Here is a 24,794-nt window from a genome sequence, read left to right on the forward strand (position 1 = left end):
TAACCCGATAGTCATATAATTAAAACACACAGACAGAAACAGAAATAATGTGTCGATTGGAAATTAAGATGTATATTGACAGTGTTGAACAAAAAAAAAAGATGTATATTGACAGTACATACTAAGATTATCTTTAAATGATGTCTCATGTAGCACGTTAGTTTCTTTGACTTCTCCAAAGATAAATAGTCGCGACCATGGTAATTAATTCTCATCATCTCAAGAAAAACGTTGAAAGTGGTGATGATAAATGTTGGGTTTGACTAGTGATGGTGGTTGAAGTGCGTTGGCTACATCGCAGATCTTTGATTGGGAGTTTTGTCCGGCAAGTTCATTATTACTAATGATTCCAAATTTATGTATCCATACGTTTTTTCAATATTGACGACTATGCTATTGAGAAAATATTGTACTTCCTACTCTACTATGTAGGGATTCGCATGGCTAAGTAACTGGTCAGTGTATAGTATCCAGTATTTGGTTTCTCGGGTGGTATTCTATTCGGATTCACACGGCTGATTCAACATAGATTTTGTTTCATATTTGTTAATTATTATGATGTTGCGTAAGTAAAAGTACTAGGGGTGGGCATATCGGTTTAATTTCGGATTCGGTTTGGGTTTGGTTTGGTTTGGTTAATTTGAGTTTTATAAAACTCAACCCAATTAAAACTAAAGTAGCTTTGGTTTGGGTTCGGTTTAGTTCGGTTTGGTTTAGATTTAGTTTGGTTTTCTTTAAAAATCTATGAAACAAAAAACAAGCTCGATGACAAAACTCTTAACCACGTCAAAGGAATAAATACATAATAAGCAAAGAATAGACTATTTGTAATCTAATTAGCGTAACAAAGACTTGTAAGCATTCCAAAACCTATTAATTAAAAGACTATTTGCATCAACCTTTTTGTTTTTATTGATTCTATAATAACTGTTACATAATTTAGAAAATGAAAATTGAAGAAGATGAACGAAACGAGATGGCTACGATTTAGATGCTTATAGTTTTTAGATTTTGTTTTCAGTACAATCTTTAGGTATTAGGATTATTTGAATCATATTTGGATTTTTTAAAAAAATATATGGAAGTTAAAAAAAATGGAAAACAAAACTTTAACTAAAATTTACAATATGTTTACATATATATATATATATTTATATTTATATTTATTTATAGATAAAAATATATTGGATTATTGGTTTGGTTCGGTTTGGTTCGGTTTGAATCTAAACCAAACCAAACCATTCGGATTGAGTAAAACATGAACCAATTGGGTTATGTAGAGAGCACGGTTTGGTTTGGATCGGTTTAACTTCTGTTGGATTGGTTTGGATCGGTTATGTTTGGGTTTTTTGCCCACCCCTACGTAAAACCCACCGATATATACATGTAGTTTTGAGCCGGTATGATTGTGTTAGCGTAAAGAGTGAAAATGAAAGGTTTGTTGAGATTCGTCACTCTACATTACGACTAATCTTTTGTTAGCTGTAAGGTTGTCTCTAAATTCCTTTTATTAGACTGTTGACATCGATAATGATTAATGAACTTCACTTTATTTAACGGCTCATACTCACCTAGTATATGTTTAGGTCCCACTATCTAACATCAACATGGCCATGGTTTAAGAAGCCCACGTCAATGTTTTAAATCGTTCACCACCATTGACCTAGTCTTCAGAACTAGGGGTTTGCACGTTTTAAAAGATTTGCTGACCTCATGATAAGAAATCTGTTTATATACTAGTTGTAAATATGTTATGTATGATAAACCGAACTAAATATTACCAATAACCATCAGTATGATACTACTTCCGTTCCCAAAAGTAAAATTTTATAGAGATTTCACGCTTATTAAAAATATACTTCTTCCGTTTCTAAATGTAAGTAGTTTTAGCAAAAAAAGTTTGTTTCACAATATAAATAATTTACATATTTCAATACTTCTTTTTCATTTATTGTATATTGTGTGACCAATGAAATAATGTTAGATTTTTAATAATTGGTTGAATTAATTGGTTAAATGATATATTCTTTTAAATAACAATTTTCTAAATATTCGTGCTTTTAAGCAAAACTACTTACAATTAGAAACAGAGAGAGTAATAAATGTTTACAGTTTAATTTACAATTTATTTTTCTATATACTTTCCAATTACTCTCCACCAATTAAATCTAATTAATTCAAATATTTGTAATTAATGTTTTTCAAAAGTATACAAAAGTACTTTAAAAATATAGAAAATCTATCTTTATGAAACAAAAAAAAAATCTAGAAAATCTTACTCGGGAGGATGGAGGGAGTATAATTTTTTTACCAAAAAAAGAGTCAGTGATACTTGTCAATACAACACTAATATTAAGTGCATGGGCCAAAAACAAAAAACGATTGAAGACTGAGGACGGCACTTAATACTTATTTGATACGTGGGTCGGCAGTTTCATTTCGATGGTCACAATGTGATCTATATATAAGTGGCTCATGATCCTAGTAAAAAGATTTTTTAAAAGTACTGGCATAGTATAGAATACAGTCCCGTGGACGGATGGCCTTCATATGACAAAGCAGTTATAACAATTTGAAAGTTCTTTTTTTTTTTTATAATTCAGGACTATCCGGTGGGATGAGATCCAATTGACTAATTTTACGAAATTTATTTATCAATATCAGACGGATCGAGTTGTTCGTAATGAAAATTAGATACTTATGTAACTTGACCATACAAACAAACAATCATATCATAATTTGAAAGTTGTTAAAGAAAATCGAAAAAACTAGACTTGGTTGTTTTCTTTTCAAGTTATTTTCCAATTTCTTTTGTGACCTTCATATATTTTCAATGTTATTAACCGCATGTGGAAAAAGAAAGTTCTCTCTCTCTTATCTCTCTTAAATCTTTTAGAGAGAGAGAGCTTCATCAGGTGTCGTCCCTCGGAATCAACGGGATGGTTGATGAGATCTCTTCATCGACTCTCCGGATTCTCCTTTAACGGCGCTTGATTCCCGATGCTCGGGCTACGAAAGCACCGTCTTGGTCGGCCTTCGTCTCCGGTAAACGATGGCTCACAAAGCATCGTCTTAGCCGGCTATCACCTTGAAATTCATCTTCATCTCCGATGGATTTCATATGTTTATATCCAGTTTTATCTGGGTTTGTAAAGTTTTTTCTTTTATCTATCCATCGTTTCTTAGATTTTCATTCGATTCCACTTTGCTAAGAATGATTTTTGAAAACTGAGAACTATTCCCGTTCTGGGTGGTTCCATCTTCGAGCTTATTTTGATTTTTAAAGATGGCTTTTCAATAAAATTTTCAGTTTTCTTTGGTTTATTGGATCTTGGTTGGTCGGAATCGATTCTTTCGGAAACGATGTTACGGATTGGCAACTGATTTCCTGTTTCTATGGCGTCTGACTTCTTTTTTCCTGAGTCTCCTGTTCCCGGTGTGTCCGGCGATTCTCCGGTTAGACTTTCCGGCGACGTTTTCGAAATCGGTGAAGAAAGGGTTGTCTCTGCTCTACCGCCACGCGTCCATCTGCCGCATGCGTGACGCGTTAGGCCATGAGCTGTCGAGCCTCTTTTTTCCTTTGGGCTTTTATGTTGTTGGGCTTTGCGGTTTGCCCTAGTTTTCTTGTAAGATTGGGCCTTGTTCTTTGGGTATTTTCTTTGTTTCTTTATATCTTGCTAGTTTTTTGGCTTTTAATAAATCGAGATGACAAAAAAAAAAAACCGCATGTGCATATAGATTTATCGATAGTTTCAAAATTGAATTTTAAGATACATAATTACAGATGTTTTATGGGTTTAGTTTGGTAATTAGACAAACCATATTCATTACTTAGTTTAATAGTCAGGTAGAAATCGAACAGTCAGGATGGCCGAGTGGTCTAAGGCGCCAGACTCAAGTTCTGGTCTTCGAGAGAGGGCGTGGGTTCAAATCCCACTTCTGACATATTATCATTTTTGGTCTAATAACTCTTTATTCGATTCGGTTCAGAACCGAATCAAACCGGAAAACTTGTTCCTTAGCCGGGAGGGGTTCAGGCGCGCTTGCTTGCGTGCTGACATCAACAGGTATTACATAAAGCAGTTCCCGCTGATCTAGTTTTACATAATTGGGGCAGTGACCTTAACTTTGTTATGCAGTGATGGTCTTGTGTCAGAGAAGGACATGACCAGATTATTGAAAGTGGCATGGGTGACGTTGCCACTCGGAATAGCCGTTACCATTGCAGCATGCGTCTTTGTGTTATGGTGGCAGAGCCTTAGCTACTCCGACACATATGCACAGTCTATCTTGATTCACGGTACATTTGTTGTAGTTTTCTATGCCTTTTTTTATCTTTATACTTCTTTTTATGTTTTGTGGTGATATATCTGGCAGGATTTGCGGTGATATATCTGGCAGAATCAAGCAAATAAGATTCTCCTTATTTACTCTATCTCTCTCTACTTTCTAGATTAAACATCTCTCTCTCTCTCTCTCTTGTTCTTCACTATGTTCTTCAATTTCTAACATGGTATCAGAGCATCCAAGCTCTTGAACACCAAACTGCTTCCGCAAATTTACTCTATTCACCTTACTCTTTCACTTGTTTGGTTTACTTTCTTCATTTCTAGAGAACATATCTTGGCTTCCCTTGTTTTCTCTCTTGCCTAGCCTCAGAAATTCAAATTTCTCCTTGACAAATTTTTTATTTTTTACCCGCTAGACAATAGCAAGCAAAGATGGAGCAGCACAAGCTAGTTAGGATTCCAGTCATCCTGAAAGGTCCTAACTACATTACCTGGTCGAGATTGACCAGGACAGCTCTTGGAGGAAGAGGTCTATGGGAGCACATCACCACAAGTGAGGCCCCAAGACAAATCACCCAAGGAGAAGATGGCAAGGAGGTTGTAGTGGTAGATGAAGGCAAATGGGGTCAGGAGGATCTCATGGTGCTGTCTATCTTGCAAGGCTCACTTGATACTCCTATCATGGAGTCTTACTCACATTGTGAGACTGCAAAGAAGCTATGGGATACCTTACACAAGGTATATGGCAACACTTCAAACCTCACCAGAATTTTTGAGGTTAAGAGGGCAATCAACAACTTACAGCAAGAGGAGATGGACTTCACCAAGCACCTTGGGAAGTACAGCCAGCTGTGGTCTGAACTTGAGATGCTGAGACCAAGTACCACTGATCCTAGTACACTAGAAGAGAGGCGTGAGCAAGACAAGGTCTTTGGATTGCTTCTCACACTCAACCCAAGCTTCAATGATGTACTTAAACACATATTGAGAGCTAAAGAGCTTCCAAGCTATGATGATGTGTGTGCTCAACTTCGGAAGGAGCTAGGCTCAGATGGTCTCTTTGGTGGAAAAGGGGAACTGTCTATGGCAAACAAAGCTGAGAAGATGGAGAGTGCTTCAGTCAACAAAGCACACTTCAAACCAAGAAGAGGAGGAGACAAGTCTGTGACTTGTGAGCACTGCAAGAATCTAGGCCACTCCAAAACCAATTGTTGGATCCTCCATCCTCACCTCAGACCTGCTTCAACCAACAGATACAACCAGGCCAAAGCACATGAAGCAAGAGCTCATGAAACCACAGTACCAGGCTCCATGCGCATAGGAGAAGATGGAAGAGCTATGATCTCAACCACCCACACTGGTGGATCCACATCCCATGCCATGTCCCAGCCATCCCCTGATGATGCCTTCATCCGCAAGTCAGACATTGAAGCCCTTATCAAAGCTATCAATGCAAACTCTGGTAACATCAGTGTCAATGCTTTAAATTCTATTCACAGTGCTTCACATACTACTAGACCTTTGATCATCGATTCGGGAGCTTCTCATCATATGATTAGGGATGCTAGACTGATTAGTGATGTTAAACCTGCTCTAGGGAGTGTAGTGATTGCTAATGGTGATAGAATTCCAATTGAAGGAGTAGGAAACTTGAAACTGTTTGATAAGGAGTCTCAAGCTTTTTATATGCCTACTTTCACATCCAACTTATTATCTGTTAAGAGAGCAACCAATGATCTAAATTGCAATGTTATTTTCAGTCCTAATGATGTGTGCTTTCAGGATATTAAGACCAGGAAGATGCTGGGAAAGGGTGTGAGCAAGGGAGAGCTTTACTTGCTTGAAAACACCAAGCTTTCAAATTTATCTTGTGCTTTCAATTCTGCTTCTGTGTTAGCTAGTGATGTTTTATGGCATGCTAGATTAGGTCATCCTCATTATCGTGCCTTAGGACTGATGTTACCTAATCTATCTTTAAAGAGTGGAAGTTGTGAGGCTTGTATTCTTGGTAAACATCAGAGATCTGTTTTCCCTAATTCTAAGACTATTTATGAAAATTGCTTTGATCTTGTGCACTCTGATGTTTGGACAGCACCTTGTATGTCTAGGGAGAACCATAAATATTTTGTTACATTCATAGATGAAAAATCAAAATATACATGGCTCACCTTGATTCAAACTAAAGATAGAGTTTTAGAAGCTTTTATTAACTTCCAAAACTATGTATCTAACCATTTCAATTCCAAGATCAAAATTTTTAGGTCTGATAATGGCGGAGAATATACAAGCACTGCTTTCAAACATCACTTAGCAAAACATGGCATAATCCATCAAACAAGTTGCCCATACACACCACAACAAAATGGAGTTGCTGAAAGGAAGAATCGCCATCTTATGGAGGTTGCAAGGAGCATGATGTTCCATACCAATGTTCCAAAGAGGTTCTGGGGAGATGCTGTGGTCTCAGCATGTTATTTGATCAACAGGATCCCCACCAAAGTCCTCCAAGATAACTCTCCCTTTCAGGTATTAAACAAAATAAAACCTCCAATTGATCACTTGCGTGTTTTTGGGTGTGTGTGCTATGTCTTGATACCAGGGGAACAGAGAAACAAGCTTGAAGCCAAGAGTGTCAAAGGCATGTTCATAGGATATACTCATGCGCAGAAGGGGTACAAGTGCTACATACCTGAATCAAGAAGAGTTATGGTCTCAAGGGATGTTAAGTTTGTGGAATCAAAGGGATACTATGATGAGAAGAGTTGGGAAAGCCTTCAGGATCTCTCACAAGGATCTTCAGATAGGGCAAACAACTTGAGAATCATTCTGGAAAACCTAGGCATCAGCCAGCCTCAAACAAGTGGCGTACCGAGCACTTCACATATACCTCCAGTTGTGGATGAAGCTACATCAATTGAAGAAGCAGTCCATCCTGATCATGAGGGGGGAAACCAACCTAATTTGCAAGTTATCCATGAGGAAGCTATCCCTGAAGAAGATATCCATGACGAAGCTATCCACGAGGAAGCTATCCAAGAAGAAGCTATCCAAGAAGAAGTTGTTAATGATCAAGATGGAATGCAACAAGAAGTTCAACCATTAAGGAGGAGTACAAGGGTGAAGAAACCATCTCAGTGGATGGACACCAAAGTATACTTCAACAACAATGCAGTAGCTCATCCTATCCAAGCAACATGTTCTTTTGCGAGACTATCTGAAGAGCATGTAGTCTTCATCAGCAACCTAGATCAAGAGTATGTACCAAAGACTTATGAAGAAGCCATGAAGCATGAAGAGTGGAGAGCGTCAGTTGGGGATGAAGTTGGTGCCATGATCAAGAATGATACTTGGTATGAAACTGAGCTCCCCAAAGGAAAGAAAGCTGTTACAAGCCGTCTACTCTTCACCATCAAGTACCTTGCCAATGGGAAACCAGAAAGAAAGAAAACAAGGCTAGTTGCAAGAGGATACACCCAAGTCTATGGAGAAGACTATCTGGATACATTTGCACCAGTAGCTAAACTCCACACCATAAGAATTCTACTCTCATTGGCAGTGAACTTGGAATGGGATTTATGGCAGATGGATGTCAAAAATGCTTTTCTTCAAGGAGAGCTGGAGGATGAGGTTTACATGAGGCCACCTCCGGGTATGGAAGACATGGTCAAGCCAGGGAATGTCCTAAGGTTGAAGAAAGCAATATATGGGTTAAAACAGTCACCAAGGGCTTGGTACCACAAACTGAGTACAACTCTCAATGGAAGAGGGTTTGTAAAGTCAGAAGCTGATCATACACTCTTCACACTCACAAGCAAGCAAGGAATTGTGGTGATTCTTATTTATGTAGATGATATTATCATCACAGGAAGTGACAAGGAAGGTATTATCTCAACCAAAGTCTTTCTTAAGTCTACTTTTGATATTAAAGATTTGGGTGAGCTAAAGTACTTTCTAGGGATAGAAATATGCCGCTCTAAAGAGGGGCTTTTCTTATCTCAAAGGAAGTACACACTTGATCTTTTGAATGAGGCAGGAAATCTTGGAGCGAAAGTAGCCAAGACTCCACTAGAAGATGGGTATAAGGTGCTGCGTGAGGGGGAGATTGAAGACAAGCCCTATACTGACGTTAAACACTATAGAAGAATTGTAGGAAAGCTGATATACCTCACCATCACCAGGCCTGATGTATGCTTTGCAGTTAACCAAGTAAGCCAGAATATGCAAGCTCCCAAGATACACCATTGGAACATGGTTGAAAGGATCCTAAGATACCTAAGAGAGGCGCCAGGGCAAGGAGTGTGGATGGGATGCAACAAAAATACAGAGATAGTTGGGTATTGTGATGCTGATTGGGCAGGAGACAGAGTGGATAGGAGATCCACTACCGGCTATTGTACATTTATTGGAGGCAATCTTGTCACTTGGAAGAGCAAGAAACAGAAGATAGTGTCATGCTCAAGTGCTGAAGCTGAATATAGGGCAATGAGGAAGCTCACTAGTGAGTTGATTTGGATCAGAAACCTACTTCGAGACTTGGGTATAGAGACATCAACTCCAATCACCATGCATTGTGATAATCAAGCAGCAATACACATAGCTTCCAACAGTGTGTTCCATGAGAGGACTAAACACATTGAGGTGGATTGTCATAAAGTTAGGCAAGCAGTGGAACAAAGGATCATCTTACCCTGCTACACAAGAAGTGAGGATCAACTAGCTGACATCTTTACCAAGGCTGCAAGCACCAAGGTTTGCGAGTTCATACATTCCAAGTTAGGACTCGTAGATTTTTCATCACACTAATCCTCTTAGCCATGAAGTGTTCTACTCTTTTTCCTTGGCTTGGTTTTTATCCCATGAGGTTTTTCCAAGCTAAAGGTTTTAATGAGGGAATGCTTCATGGTTTCCAAGTTTGACCAGTCCCTATGGTCAAGCTTGAGGGGGAGTGTGAAGATGAAGCAATAAGAAACAAGATGGTTGGTTAAGGTCTCAAGACAATGGAGATACCACTACAAGGGACAAGCATGCATGGTTGGTTAAGGTCTCAAGACAATGGAGATGCTACTACAAGGGACAAGCATGCATGGTGGGTTAAGGTCTCAAGACAATGGAGATGCCACTACAAGGGACAAGCATGTATGGTGGATTAAAGTCTCAAGACAATGGATTATTAGTTTATCATATCTCATCTACCATTTGCCATACTTGTAACCTCTATATATATGGGATGTTCCCATAAGCAAATTAATCAAGCAAATAAGATTCTTCTTATTTACTCTATCTCTCTCTACTTTCTAGATTAAACATCTCTCTCTCTTGTTCTTCACTATGTTCTTCAATTTCTAACAATATGCACAGTCTATCTTGATTCACGGTACATTTGTTGTAGTTTTCTATGCCTTTTTTTATCTTTATACTTCTTTTTATGTTTTGTGGTGATATATCTGGCAGGATTTGCGTGTGTACTGGAGCTTATGGCTGAGCCTCTGTATATCCTCTCTCAGACGTTGATGCTTCTGAAACTGCGTCTGGTTGTTGAGACTGTTGCTACGTTTTCACGCTGTGTGACTTTGTGCTTTCTCATAGTCAAGCAAACCAACATGGTAACGTTGTGTAGACAAAGTTATTAGTTCTTATACCATTCCATTTTGTTTCTGGCACTAAAATCTAATTATCTTTCAACATGTGTAGGAGAAAGGTATAATCTTTGCACTTCCACAAGTTGCATACGGAGGTTCCTTATTTCTTGGGTACTGGGCTTATTTTTCTCATGCGTGGCGTTTTCAAAACCTTGAACCTCTTTCCTTTCAGGTAAGGAGTTCTCTACTGTTGATATGATCTAATCAGCTCATTCATTTCCAACAAAGTTCATCGAATTTTGTGATGTTCACAGACCTTGGAGCTTCATGGATTTCGATAAGCAGCTCTCAAGCATGTGTATGCTGTTTACTTTGCAGTCCTTCCGAAAGCTGATCCTTCAAGAAGGCGAAAAGTTGGTCCTTGTATGGTTAGATACGCCTTATAACCAGGCTGTTTATGGGATAGTCGACAAACTAGGCAAGTCGCTTTGACAAAGTGTATTATATATCTTCAAGAAAGGTTGTTTATAAATATCTCTTACACAATTTCTAAAACCTCCAGGGAGTTTAGTAGTACGCAGGGAGTTTAGTAGTACGCATGGTGTTTCTCCCTTTTGAAGAAAGTTCATACACTACATTTGCCAGGTTCGCATCAGGTTTATTTCTCTACTGAGTTTAGTTTAGTATGTAAATGAATCTTACTTGTAATGTTTCATGATATTGGCTTATAACCTCAGCTTCTTGGCAGGTGATGATAACCAGCAAAAGAAGAAGAAACTTGGAACTTGTTTGACTGAGGCCTTGAAGCTTGTAATGCTAATAGGTATACTCCTATGTAAACTACAGTTTAAACATCCCAATGTGTATAACTCTGATCCTCATTAACTTCCTGGGAATTTCATAGGTCTTATATTTATGGCATTTGGTCCAAGCTATTCATACTCTCTCATCAGATTGTTGTATGGTGAAAAATGGAGCGATGGAGAAGCTTCCTTTGCGCTACAGTTTTATTGTCTCTACATCATCGTCCTGGCCATGAATGGGTTAGTTAATCATTTCTAGATCTACCTAATGCTTATTGACATTGTTGGTTTGCTACAAAATCGAGCTTCTTCACTCTTGGTTACTTTTGTAAATTACTTTTTTGGCAGGAACCTCTGAAGCATTTTTACATGCAGTTGGAACAGAGGATCAACTGAAGCGGTCAAACAACATGTTGCTTGTATTTTCACTGGTTTACATCGTATTGAACATTCTGCCGATAAGATCTGCAGGAGCAATAGGTTTAATCTTGGCGAATTCATTGAGTATCCTTCACCCTTTTATGGATTATCAAACTACAATAAACTTTTGTTTATCTTGTTTTGTCTCCTTGACTTTTCCTTTATTAAAAAAAAAGATATGATTGGAAGGATTATCTATCTATCATGTTTTTTTTTTTTTTTTTTTTAAATTTGATTACATTTAGTTTAGAGGGGGATTCGAACCCGTGTTCCCCACATCTACTTAATTTTACTATGTTTTGGTTTATTTCGGCTCAGGTTTAGATCATAGGTCGGATTTCATCATTAAACCGTCTAATTCAATGGTTGAGGGGAAATATGTTAATATCTATATATTCGGGAAAAAAAAGGAATGAAACTTTATGTTGTTGAACTCCACTATTCTCTACAGGGCGATGCTTATTCACCATTCTCGTTCAGAAAGAGTCTCCCTTCAGGTTGGCAAATTCTCATACTCTCTGGCATAATCACTATCATCTCAGAGAAAACCATTCTCGACCATAAGAACTTCTGGGCAACGTTTCCTCTCCATTTCGCCATCGGTTTCCTCTGCTTTTGTCTCTCAGCCATTGTCATGTAAGCCCTCTCTCCTCCTATGACAACCACAAACTCCAGTTCTGTCAAAAGTATTGGTTTCTGCAAACTATATACTGAAATCTTGTGGTGTGTATATTCTCTGGTAGATACCGGCGTGAGAGAGTGTTTATCAATAGAATCATACGTTTCAGGAATCATGATGACTGACATCATCAACCAAGAAACTGGTGGTTTAAATACTGCAAAGTGAAAGCTTTTGAATTACTGAATAGGCGTTTTGCTATCATCATCCACTTCTAATTATAAACCTTTTTTGCTTTCTAATCCTGTTTATAGAAACTTTCCTCTTTGTCAGTATCTATATAGTGAGAGAGTGACAGTTTTTTTCACTGTGCATTTGAGACCGTTAAGTAAATTAAATCTAAACAGTTTTCAAAAGAATGCTATCCAAAAAAAAGACCCAATCTTTATTGTAGAGAGAGAGAGAGACAAAAGAAAATAATAATAATAAACCAAAAATCACAAATTTTCTCAGTTATTGCAAGTTTCTCAGACCTTCAAAGTTTCCATTTTTATTGCATAAATCCGTTAAACCGTTTCAGAAACAAGAGAAAAGAGAAAAACTTTTCTCGCGAAAATCAAATGTGATGTCGTCTACAGGGAAGAAGAAGAAGGAGAGTAGTCCAGTTACGCCATTGAAGAAGCGGCGAGCTAGCTGGTCTGAGCTTTGGCTCAACCACCACCACTCACTCGATTACCCTTCAAAGCTCCAACCTTTGACCCCTCCAATCCCCAAATCCAAAACCCTATTCCTCTTACCCGACCTCACCCTCCTCTTACCCGACCTCACTCTCCTCTCCATCATCACCAAAGTCCCTTCACCCCACCGAAAGACTCTCTCTTTGGTCTGCAAACGATGGTCCAGACTCCACGGCTGCCTCGTGCGGTCCCTTAACGTCTCCGATTGGGAGTTCCTCGCGTCTGGTCGGCTTGTCTGGAGGTTTCCTAATCTAGACAGCGTTGATTTAGTTAGCGCGTGTTTTGTCTCCTCAGGTGTTTTAGTTAGAGGGTCTTACCAGAGTCTGAGCTTCTTTGAGGAGAGTCTCTTGTCCGTTGAAACGGTTGATAGAGGGCTGAGAACGCTCGCATCCGCCTGCTCCAGTCTCCGGAAGCTCGCGGTGGCGAACGCTAGCGAGCTGGGTTTGTTCAGTGTAGCCGAAGCGTGTTCCACGTTGCAAGAGCTGGAGCTGCACAAGTGTTCAGACACTGTTCTGCTTGGAGTTGGTGCGTTTGAGAATCTCCAGATCTTGAGATTGGTGGTTGGGGACGTGGACGGTTTGATGTTGGTTTCGGATATTGGTCTTATGATTCTTGCTCAAGGGTGCAAGAGGCTGGTGAGGCTTGAGCTCGTGGGGTGCGGAGGAGGGTTCAACGGGGTTAAAGAGATAGGCGAGTGTTGTCAGATGCTCGAGGAGCTTACTGTTTGTGATCATAAGATGGAGCCGGGCTGGCTAGGGGGGATTGGGTATTGTGAGAATCTCAAGACGCTGAGACTCGTGTCTTGTAAAAAGATTGATCTTGGTCTTGGTTTAGGTGAGTGCTTGAGTAGGTCTTGTCCTGCGTTAGAGCGGTTGCACTTGGAGAAGTGTCAGTTAAGAGATAAGGATACGGTCAAGGCTTTGTTTAAGGTGTGTGAAGCGGCGAGAGAGATTGTTTTCAAAGACTGCTGGGGGTTGGATAATGATGTCTTCAGCTTAGGAATCGCTTTTGGGTACTTAAAAGACTCACTTTTGTCCATTATATGTTTAGAAAAGTTTGAACCTTTATGTATTTTTACAGGAGAGTGAAGCTTTTGTATGTAGAAGGATGCTCGCTGCTAACAACATCAGGTCTAGAGTCGGTGATTCTACAGTGGCACGAGCTCGAGCATCTGAAAGTGGTTTCTTGCAAGAACGTAAAAGATTCAGAGATCTCTCCGTTGATGTCAGCTTTGTTCTCGGACTTGGTAGAGTTGCAGTGGAGACCAGACACCAGATCGCATCTCTTTTCAAGCCTTGCAGGTGCTGGTATTGGGGGAAAAGGCGCAAAGTTTTTCAAGAAAACATAGAGAAAGAAGTAGTTATTGTTGTTGTATTACGAATAGCTGAAACTAGCTAGTTAGTTCACTACAGTTCTTTTTGAAACTTTATTTTAGGTTCTTGTTTCTTTCTTTCTTCCTTCCTTGTTGAACAAAGTTGTAGCAGTTTATAATCAGAGATTCATGAACTCGTATTTTACCTTCCTTTCCAGTTTCCAGATGAAAAGAGTTTCCCTTTGTTTGATATTGGGTGCGCTTAAAACTATCAAACCTGACCAATGGCTACTTAGTTTGTGTATATGAAGTTAAAGGTACATGAATGACAAAAAAGGGTATATGAAGTGCTTGTGGATGTTAACACAGTAAAGGAGAAAAGGGTTTATGAGTGACAAAAAAAAGGTATATGAAGAAGTGTTTGTAGATAATTAACACAGAAAGGAGAACAGGATAAAAAAATTATGGAGATGCGGGGTATCGATCCCCGTACCTCTCGCATGCTAAGCGAGCGCTCTACCATCTGAGCTACATCCCCATTTGCATATCCATATTTTGATTATCTATTTATCCCTTGAATATTAGCTTCAGTTCTTGTATTAAATTTTAAACGACTCAGGCATATATAACTAACCCTGACATCTTACAGATATATTTAGAGCGAAACGATAAAAAAATCAGAAATAGAACTTAGATATTTATGTATTCCCTGAGAAGAGTGTACATGCGAGGTTCAGTTATATGCGATATAGCTTAATTAGGCCAGCAAAACAATATAAAAGTGTTAAACTTGAATTAGGTTCTCTTAAGTGGTTTAGGTTCATCCAAATATGCATGTATCATTATTTTTCATTTTGTACCAAGAATATCACATGGGTCGGCTTTGTTCCGAGCCAGACAACATTGTTCTTTAATTTCTTCTTTATATGGTGTAATAATAGGTTACAAATTCCCGTTTAAGAAAAAAAGTTCCCAACTACTTTTTTCTTGTGTTCTAATATTTAGATGAAAGACATCAATACGCAATAGGTCAATCATATTTCAGAGTCTCAGAGATCTATACAGATGGCAAGCCCAAGTTCTATTTACTTTAGTTGAAACCAACTGCGGATCCAGAAATTTCTTTTAGGGGTTCATAAAATAACAAAAGCTCTCAATGGAGGTTTGAACCTTGGTTCTGGGGGTGTCATGACAGAGAATATTGCTATTTTGCTACTTGTTCTTTAGTAAATCTTATACAATTTTGTTTATTTATTAGTTTAAGGGGTGTAATGTGACCCCCCTAAACGCTTAATGGATCCGCCTCTGTTGAAATTCCTCTTTCCTTTTATGCTGCAATCTCTTTATGGCTCCGAATCGTAAAAGCGGGTTGGACGGTGCAGGACAAGCGGATTGGTTAGTGCGGTGCAGTTTAAGAGCGGTTTGTGTTATAAAACCGTATACTGCGGGACAAGTGCGGTTCATCTAGTAGAAACGGTTTAAGAAATTTGTGAGTGGTGACCAAAATAATAAAAAATGCGGGACAAATACTTGAATGATATTAATAAAACTAAATAATGCTGAAAATATAAAATAATATTCTACTTGATATTATAAATATTTTATAAATATTTTTATAAAGTACAAATAAAATATAATCAGAAAATAACTTTATTTTATTGATATTTCCATAGCATATTTGCAATATTATCTCTTATTTTCCCTACCCCATCTAAGGGCATGACTGGTTCAAACGCAGCGGTTGCGGGAGTTCGCGGATGCGGGTGGTTGCGGTTTCTAACGGTTTTAAGAGATTTGTACGACTGGTTCTGCGGTTAGAAATTAGTATATTTGCGGGATACTTATGACTGGTTAACTACCAAATGCAGCAGTTGTTAAATAATAAATTAACAATATTTACATTTTATATAATTATAAAAATAATAAAATTATAAAAAATATAAAACATATATTTAGAAATTTATAGTTCTAATTTTTTTTTTAAATTATAGAAAATATTTTTATTTTAAAAATTTATAATATTAATTAAAATAGAATTGATATATTTTAGTATTTTTGTAATTTTAATTTAAATTTTTTATTGAATATTTTTATTTTTGTATTTATATTGTTTTTAAAAAAAGAAAAAAAAATATCGTTCCGCAACCGCAACCGCAAACGCTAGCTGGAACCAGCTTTTGAATTTATGAGGTTTAGAACGATTTGAAGGAGTTTGAGTGATTGTTGCAAAACGCCAGTCATACCCTAAGTCTATATCTCAGCTGTCGCTTGTTGATATATTTTACCAAAAATAATCATATTACCCTATTCAATCCAGATCTTTTGAATATAATTAGTTATACTACAATACATATAAAATATATAACACTAATCGTGAAAAACGAATATGAAAATGTAAAAAATGTAAAAATTAAAACAACAAAAATAACTGATACACCTAACCAAACCACATCGTATTACATGCTTTCCATATCTAGGTGCGGTACAAGACTCAACCCGTCCCGCACTATTCTCATTTTAAAATTTATTATTTTTTTATTTGTAAAATTCAGTAGTAAAAGAAAAATGAATGGGTGACCTATATACTGTCCCGCAGTCAGAGTCGTGCGAGCATTTATGGTTGTCCTAAACGAATCATAAAAATCTCAACAATAAAAAATAAAAATAAATATTTTAATAGAAAAGAACATATAAATAATTAAACTAATAAAAAAATTGTAATTATACAACAAGATTTTTTATATTTATTAAAAATATTAATCAAGTATTCATCATTAAATATTCTAGTTAATTTTAAGATAAAATAATTAAATTACTCAATGTTTTATGCCATAATCAAACAAAGATAAAATTTGACTAACTTTAGCTTTAATATTTCAAAAATGCATTCAGACCTATAATCACTAATATCTAATTATTTTAGTTATTTAACAGTTGTTTACATTATTTCTTACTTAGGAAACTCATGTATTTGTTAATTATAGGCTCATGTTTTTAATCAAAATTATTATCTTGCTTTCGTTGTATATACTTCAATTCTAATGGTTATATTATGAATGGTAATAGTCAACAGATGATGCCCTTGGATCTTTATTTATTTTTTGCTGCCATAAGCGAATGTTTCTTTTTTCAACACTGTGGCACGACACTGCCCGCAGTGCGTTCCCCTCGTCCCGCTGTCAACACTCAAGGCCTATATATATATTTATGTACAACATACGCATAGATGACTTGGTCTATCTTACATCGTTGCTTATTGTTTCTTTTTCCATCTCGTTCGAAGAGATATGCTCCAAAGAAAGGCAACGCTCTTAAATTGATTCTTGTAGCCACTAAGGAACCACCACGTAAGTCCAGAGCAGTACTTCCTATTTTTTCTTCTTTTTTTTTGATCAAATCCAGAGCAGTACTTCCTAACTAGGTCAACTATCGCTGCAATGATAATTACTTGATTAGCTTTCACTTAGTACATGTGTCGGTTTGCAGTTGGTTGATAGCTGGCACTTAAAATTGTTTATGTGATTAGATCGGTATGACGCTGCATATGTGGACAAGTTGACTATGCTAATGACTCTTTGGGATTACTCGAGAAACAGCCAGACACTTGACCTTGTCTTATTAGATTTATTTCCTTAGATAGAATTATTAGTTGCTTTCGTACCAACCTAATCTGCGACATTTTTTTTTTTTAAAATTGAATGTTAAAATTACTTCGAAAACAAAAAAAAAAACGTTTTTTACAAGGTGTTTGAGTTCTGCTTTGCTAAGATTGAATCAAAGCCTAATTTAAAAAAAAAAAAAAAGAGAATAACCACCAACTCGCTTTCTTGTTGCTCATGTTGTTTGCCGTGTGGCAAACCATAGCCGAAGATCATCTTCATAGTTTTTATGCTCTTTCTCGCGGAGAGAAAAGATTATGTTCCTGAAATTCTTGTCGATGATGCGAGCTTGCCTTGTCTATGGAGTTGCTGCTTCGCCATGGCGACGGTTGTTCCTCTCTCGCCTGAAAGGTGTAACGAAAGAGAAATTGTTGCAGTCCATTAAAGTCTTTGTGGTGAAGCAGAGCCATGATGCCATCCCAATCCCACGTGAACTTCTGGCCTTAGAAGTTAGACATGATCGATTTCCAAATGTTCTTTGCGTAGTTGCATTCAAAGAAAAGGTGATTGCGAGTTTCTCGTGGTAAACCGCATAGCACACAATCTGTGTTCTGTCTCTGACTCCAACTTTAATATCATCTGCAACATATTCTATAAATAGAAGTTTAATTTATTAGACGACCAAATCTTATTGGATCCGTTCTTTCCTCACCCCACGATTTATTCTATTTATACAGTATTCACTAAAATATCGACTAATTTGACAAACAAGTTTATCACTACTGAATGATTTAAAATTATAAGAAGACTATCTAAAGATTTCTTCATAAGATCATATGGAATATCACGTTTCTGGAAAAGAAGAAGTCTATTACAATTGGTACTTACTTTAACTGGGTAAAGTATATTTTAGCAAAATAGCTTTAAAAGTTCATCCTAAACGTACATTTTATTATTTACTACGTCTAGATATACTAAGTTGGATAGGTATTTGTTTTTTTTTTAACGCTGATTTATTATGGCATTACAATTATGAAAAAGATTACATAATACCTGTCTTATGAGGATCTACGCCTAACTGTATCACCTAAGCCGTCCTATGAAGATCCACGCCTGATTGGATTTAAAACATGAATTTCTTGTATTCTGCAATAAACTGCATAGTCGGAGATTCGAACCCCATACCTGGATATAGAAACCTTTAAACCTTAATCATTAGACTACGGTGCTTCCACATGATACGTATTTGTTATTTCGTCAAAACTGCATTCTCATTGTCACCCCAATTATTAACTGCACAAGAATGACTTAAGTATTGAATTACGTTAATCAACGATATGATTAGTAGAAAACAATATTGCTTATATAAATCAACAAACCTTTAAATGGATGAGTACGTTTAAACACTACCACATTTCGTTTTTTTTTTGAGGCAGTAGAGGTTGTTAATAAAAAATACCATAATGTCATTGTATTATCCTTTGCATAGTTATTTTTTTTCGTTGAATATCTTTTTTTTTAATTGATTTTTTTTTTCGTTGAATATCATTTGCATAGTTTTTTTTTTGGTAAAATCATTTGCATAGTTGAGTTTACCAAACTATAAGATTGGCTTAATTTCGTTCATTAATATACGTACCATCCCACATGGTTTTCGAAACGAGAAAAAAGGATGGGAGTATTGAAAGTAATAAACATACAATAAAGTCCATGGCAAAGTAAAAGTTTGTTCAAAAAAAGTCCATGGCAAAGTACGATGTTTTAAATTGGTTTAGTAACCTAATATCTACTCTCTATTTTCAATATTGACTTTTTACCTCGTTAGGCACCGCTTGTCAATAGTAAATATTTGACAAATAAGGAAACATGATTAAATTAAGAACCAATAAGAGTAATATATTAATGCATTCCTGGCGAGTTGTTTTTTAAAAGGATTAATATTATAGGTAACTTTAATAAATGAATTGGTGTCGAGTCATCAAAATTTCAACAATTAATTACTTGTAATGACATGCACCGACCTCTTTATCAAAGTCTTAAAAAATACTGTAAATGAATTGATTAATACCGAAAATGGCTATAGCCTATAATCAATAACTCTCGAATCAAACAAATATAACTTCATAATTTAACTTTTACTCGGTGACAGTCTGCCATCATAATTTAACGATTTTTTTTTGTTATTCTCTAAATTTTCATTATAACGTTAGTAATTATTCCACAACGCCAGATTCAATGAATCAAGTTAACCAACACTAAGGGACGACTACTATTTAGAGAAATTAAGTTCCATATACACCAAAAAAATCAATATTTGCAAAATACCCTAGGACTAATTTTGACACTGTTGATATCTTTATAATACAGAATTACCCCTGCCCCAACTATCAAAACCATTCTCTCTCTTGTGTCTTTTTATTATCTTCTGTCCAGAATAATCTTCTTACTTTTCTCTCTCTTGTTTATTTTTAAAATCACCAAACATAATTTTTTTCCTATTAATCTACAAATGTTTTTTTCCTTATCTTTTCTGTTTCCAACGATGTGAATCAGCAACGGGTACGTATATTTCAATTAATACAGAGTATGAATCTAATGAGTACTATCCTCACATGAGTTTTGTATCTGTCATCTCTATTCTTTTACTCAATCTGACCGTGATATGAATGTCTAAGAAATTTTGTTTAATATACATGTGAGATCTCTTCGATTCATTCGCCTGTAAAAGCTCATGGTTGTATTGATGGTTTGTATAATCAAGAAATAAAGAAATTTTCCGACATTGATGAAAACTGAATCTAACATTTAAGTTATTGTGCTTGTAGTCGATATTTATTAAGTTAACGGATAATTGTTTGATTACATGCTACAAATCAAATATTGTGAGTATATGCATGTTTGGTTAGTTGTTACTAAACCGGTGGATGCCGATTTTTTCACAAAATATATTATCATTAGCTGATAAATGTTTACTTAGGTGTTATAAAACATGTTAACAACCTTTTAAAATGGTTTGTAATTATTTTTAAAAATAGCTTGTCCTGGCTGATAAATAGTTTGTTAGATGCTATGAAATAAGTTAGTAGGTTAAAACAAGTCACATAATAGTTTACGTTGAAACTTTGTATTCATATTATATATAACATATTATGATTAGCTGATACATATTTGGTTAACTGTTACAAAATATGTTATCGCTTTTTACATTGTTTGGTAAAATGGTTAAAGTAGCAATCGTTAACTAATATATATATATATATTCTGTTAGAAGTTATAAATTATGTTAACATGTTAACTTAATCATTATCTATTCAACTAATATTATCCTAGCGGTTAACAATTATTGTAGTATATATAATCAAAATTTAGGGCAAGAAAGAGAAACATATAAAAAATTAGGACAGAGGTAAAACGGGAAAATATGACAAAAATATCTACAGTGGACATGAATTTTTCTTGCTTTAGGGTAGTTTTTTAATTTTTTGGTGATTTGGGTATATTCAGCCAATTGTCTCTACTATTTATAAGATTTCCATATTGAAATCTATTTTTTTATATTGCTTGAAATACAATTACGTTTTAAAAGAGAAAAAACCCAAAAAAAGAGAAAAATGTTTTTCTTTTTAAGAGGAAATATGCTAAACAACCAGCCAAGATGCGTTACAAATTTCTCCTCTCACAGAATAAGGACACATAATTATTTTGGGTTACTCATAAATAAAAGAGTTAATGGGCGACATATACCCAGAAGAGGCCCAAATTGGGTTAATGCTCTTACGTTTGGATAAGGCCGAAAGTAATGACATTTTGGCGACGTTCAAACGAAAATGCCCCTCCTTTCTACCTCGTGGGTTCGCCGATAGAACGCGTGTCTGTGTCAGAAAGCAGAGAAACTGGGATTTGGTTGAGGCGTGTACAGAGGAGCGTGACTGACACAAGGAGGCGCCGGAGGCGAGGATCTGCTGGGTAATAAGGAGCTCCTTACTCGTTATGATGACAATTGCTTCGGTAAGTGGAACGGTGGTTGCGTCTTGGGTTGTGGGTTTGGTACAAGGGTTCATAGAATATAATATATATACTTAGCAGATGGTTGAGAGATTGGTGTGAGAGACAAAGTGAAAACGAAAACTGTGATTGAGAGTTTAGAGGTTAGGAACTCGTTTGACAGTGTTCGTTATCTCTTAGAGGAGAGGTATGTATATTCTTGTCATATATTCATCTATCTAGACTTGTTATGTCTTTGTGTTCAGTAAACAACTCTTTGATGATTAATAAACGGTTGCATTCACTGTTACAAAGTAGAGATTAAGAATATGTGTTCTGTCTTTTTGTTCAGGAAACAACTTGCTTGTTCAAGTACAAGCAATGTGGCATCTGGTGAGAGTTGTTGTTGGTGAATAGCAGAGACTTGCCCATGGGACCTGGAGGTTTGACATGGATCACACACAAGTGAAATACGATATTGTGTTGAGAGAGAATGAGACTTACGGCGACATGGTGGCTATGGTGAGGGGTAAATACCGAGTACTCCCTTCTGAACCTGTTGCATTGACCTATGACTTCCCTGAGTGGATGAAAGTGCATGGCGACTACACCACACCGCCTGTTGACATACTAGAAGACAAAGATGTGGATCTCTTCATGGCGACCAGGATGGACTATGTTAACTTGACTTTGTGTGTGGCCTTTGGAAACGTGGAAGTTGGCCGCTACCACACCATGAGGAGGGAGGAGTTCGGGGTGACGGAAGACGGGACAGATGTTGTTCCACCTAAGCCAATACCGTGGAGAGGTTTGCATTTTAGAACATTAAAGATGTTGGTTGCTAAGTTGTATATGTCTATGCAAACATTGTTGTTACCGTTTTAAGGTTTCCGTTCTGGTGGATATCTGCAAGTTAGCGAGGAGAAGATGATGACCATCTGCAGCAGTGAGCAGATGGTGGAAATCCGTAGGAACGCCGTGCGGGTGACAAGGGATGAGATTTTCCAGCCCCTAATGGTGATTGATGAAAACTCATCTCAGACCGATTCATCAGATGAAATGGAAACGTTCACACCTAATGCTGAAGGGATGATCCGGCTTGAGGAAATACCTACAGAACCTCCAGGTGGAGCGAACCTGACATTGGCGATAGATATGTAGAAGTTTATTTGAGTGTTTTGTGGGAAATTATTTGGTTACTGATGTAAATATATTTAGCGGATACCTGATGTGTTTGACTGGTAACTGTTTTCTTAGCTACTACGGGCGACGTTGATGGAGGCCGTGTGGGCTCATATGGGAAAGGCAAGGGGGTAATGACGGGTCCAGACATTACAGGTGTTCAGCTCTTCGGGCTGCAGATGGGTTCTGGTTCCGGTTATGCAAACACAGAGGAGGCTGATGTGGCAATTGAGGAGGATGTAGGTTATGCTGGTGAGCAAAAAGTTAGCTTTCCCCGTAATGGTTAAGTTTATTTGTACCGAGTAATGGAATAGTTAGTCGGTAAATGATATTGTATGTTCTAACATTATATGAATTGCTGATTTCAGGCGAAGAGGAAATGGAGAGCAATAATCAGCTATATGTGGGGCAAGTATTTGTCGACTGAGATGCTTTCAAGGTTCACATGTCCCTACATGCATTGGCTAACAAGTACAGATACTTCGTGAGGAATGCTGAGCCCGATAAAGTGGTTCTGGAGTGCAGTGGAGTTAACTGTCAATGGCGTGTGTACGCAACTAAAATCAAGGGGTGCCCGCGGTTTGAAATCAAGACATTGGATAGTAACCACTGTTGCACTGTTAGCGAGCGAGGTGAGTTTAGGAGACATGCAACGTCATCAATTGTTGGGGGAATGATGAGGAGCAAGTATGTTGGTACCGGGAGTGGCCCAAGGCTAGGAGCATTGAGAGAGATGATGAGGACGGACCACAGTGTACCGATATCCTACTGGACTGCTTGGAAGTCCTGGGAGATTGCTATAGAGAATGGGCGTGGAAATGCTGAGGCAGCATATAGTACTTTACCTTCCTACCTCCAGCAATTGGCCGTTGCGAATCCTGGAACTCTGGTCGCATTGGAGACAAGCAAGGGACCAGGCAGTGTCCAGTGTTTCAAGTACCTCTTCCTGTCATTTGGAGCAAGCCAAAAAGGATTTGATTTCATGAGAAAGGTAGTCATCATTGATGGAACGCACTTGAAGGGGAAGTTTGCAGGGTGTTTGCTCACAGCTAGTGCACAAGATGGGAACTATCAGATATTCCCGATTGCGTTTGGGATAGTAGATAGCGAGAATGACCAATCATGGACATGGTTCTTCAACAAGCTCCTTGTTGTCGTACCTGATTCTGCTAAATTAGTCTTTGTCTCTGACAGACACACCGCAATATACTCTGGAATCCGCAGAGTAAGCACCTACTTCAACCTCTATTTTTAAATATAATGGGTAACTCCCAAAAATGTTTAACAGTTAAATACATTCTTAGTTTGCTAACTGGTGTATTTTCATTTAAAAGGTGTATCCGATGGCTAAGCATTGTGCTTGCCTGCTACATCTCCAGAGGAACGTCCAGACCATCTTCAAGGAGAAGCATTTGGGGTACCTTCTGGGTAGAGCAGCAAGAGCTTACAAAGTGGAGGATTTTTACTTGCACTTCAACGAGCTCAAGGTGGTTGACGGCGCTTGTGCCGATTATCTGATCCGGGTTGGACTTGAGCACTGGGCTAGATCGGATTTTGATGGGGCAAGGTACAACATTATGACAAGTAACCTTGCTGAGTCTCTGAACGCAGCTCTGTCTGAGGCTAGAGAATACCCCATTGTCCCATTCCTGGAGTATATTAGGTCAATGACGATGGGATGGTTCTCTTAGAGACGTGATGCAGCAGCAAACAATGTGGGGGCGCTAACTCCGAAAGTTACTGGTATCGTGATGCGCCACTTCACTGACTCCACAGGATATGCCGTGAAACACATCATAAATAATGAGTACGAAGTTGTTGATCGGAATGCGATGTTTCACGGATCTTGATAACACAACTTATTCTTGCAAGGAGTTCGACGCGCTGGTCATCCCTTGTGTGCATGCAGTGTCTGCGGCCATATATGCACGGGAGTCAGTGGAGAGTAAGGTGGCTGTGTATTACAACAACACGTACTGGGGATTAGCGTACAGTGGGAGCATCAACCCGAAGGAAGAAGCAAACATTGATGTGTACAAGTTTGGTGTGGACAGAGAGGATGGCCACCTTCTCCCTCCAGCAACTCACCGCCCACCTGGTAGACCGAGAAAGGCCAGAATTCCATCGCGTGGGGAATTCAAGGTAAGTATCTTTGGTGTGATTTTTTTACTTTACCTGTTAAGATGTATACTAACGACTAAATAATCTGTTAACATGTAATAACCTCTAAACATGCAGATGAGTGGTTCTTTAAAGCACCGCTGCACCTG

General features: G+C 37.5%; 2 protein-coding genes and 2 non-coding genes across 5 annotated transcripts; 3 read left to right on the forward strand and 1 right to left on the reverse strand.

Moving 5' to 3' along the window:
* Positions 1-3,861: 3,861 nt before the first annotated feature.
* Positions 3,862-3,945, forward strand: TRNAL-CAA. Its single transcript has one exon. It is a non-coding gene; the product is annotated as a tRNA-Leu (tRNA).
* Positions 3,946-11,375: 7,430 nt separating this feature from the next.
* Positions 11,376-14,009, forward strand: LOC106448285 (F-box protein At5g07670-like). Of its 2 annotated transcripts, none has more exons than XM_048767205.1 (3): positions 11,376-11,727; positions 11,835-13,459; positions 13,538-14,009. In XM_048767205.1, exons 2-3 carry the CDS (start codon positions 12,336-12,338, stop codon positions 13,548-13,550), a joined length of 1,137 nt encoding a protein of 378 aa, XP_048623162.1. In that variant the 5' UTR covers positions 11,376-11,727; positions 11,835-12,335; the 3' UTR covers positions 13,551-14,009. The 2 variants fall into 2 exon arrangements, with proteins under 2 accessions (XP_048623162.1, XP_048623161.1); XM_048767204.1 differs by having other exon boundaries at positions 11,414-11,727; positions 13,528-14,009.
* Positions 14,010-14,224: 215 nt separating this feature from the next.
* TRNAA-AGC lies at positions 14,225-14,297 on the reverse strand. Its single transcript has one exon. It is a non-coding gene; the product is annotated as a tRNA-Ala (tRNA).
* Positions 14,298-22,969: 8,672 nt separating this feature from the next.
* Positions 22,970-24,215, forward strand: LOC106448284. The gene is made up of 2 exons (XM_013890192.1): positions 22,970-23,749; positions 23,859-24,215. Exons 1-2 carry the CDS (start codon positions 22,970-22,972, stop codon positions 24,213-24,215), a joined length of 1,137 nt encoding a protein of 378 aa, XP_013745646.1.
* Positions 24,216-24,794: the final 579 nt, after the last annotated feature.

This window comes from Brassica napus, chromosome C9 (assembly GCF_020379485.1).
Source record: "Brassica napus cultivar Da-Ae chromosome C9, Da-Ae, whole genome shotgun sequence".
NCBI lineage: Eukaryota > Viridiplantae > Streptophyta > Magnoliopsida > Brassicales > Brassicaceae > Brassica > Brassica napus.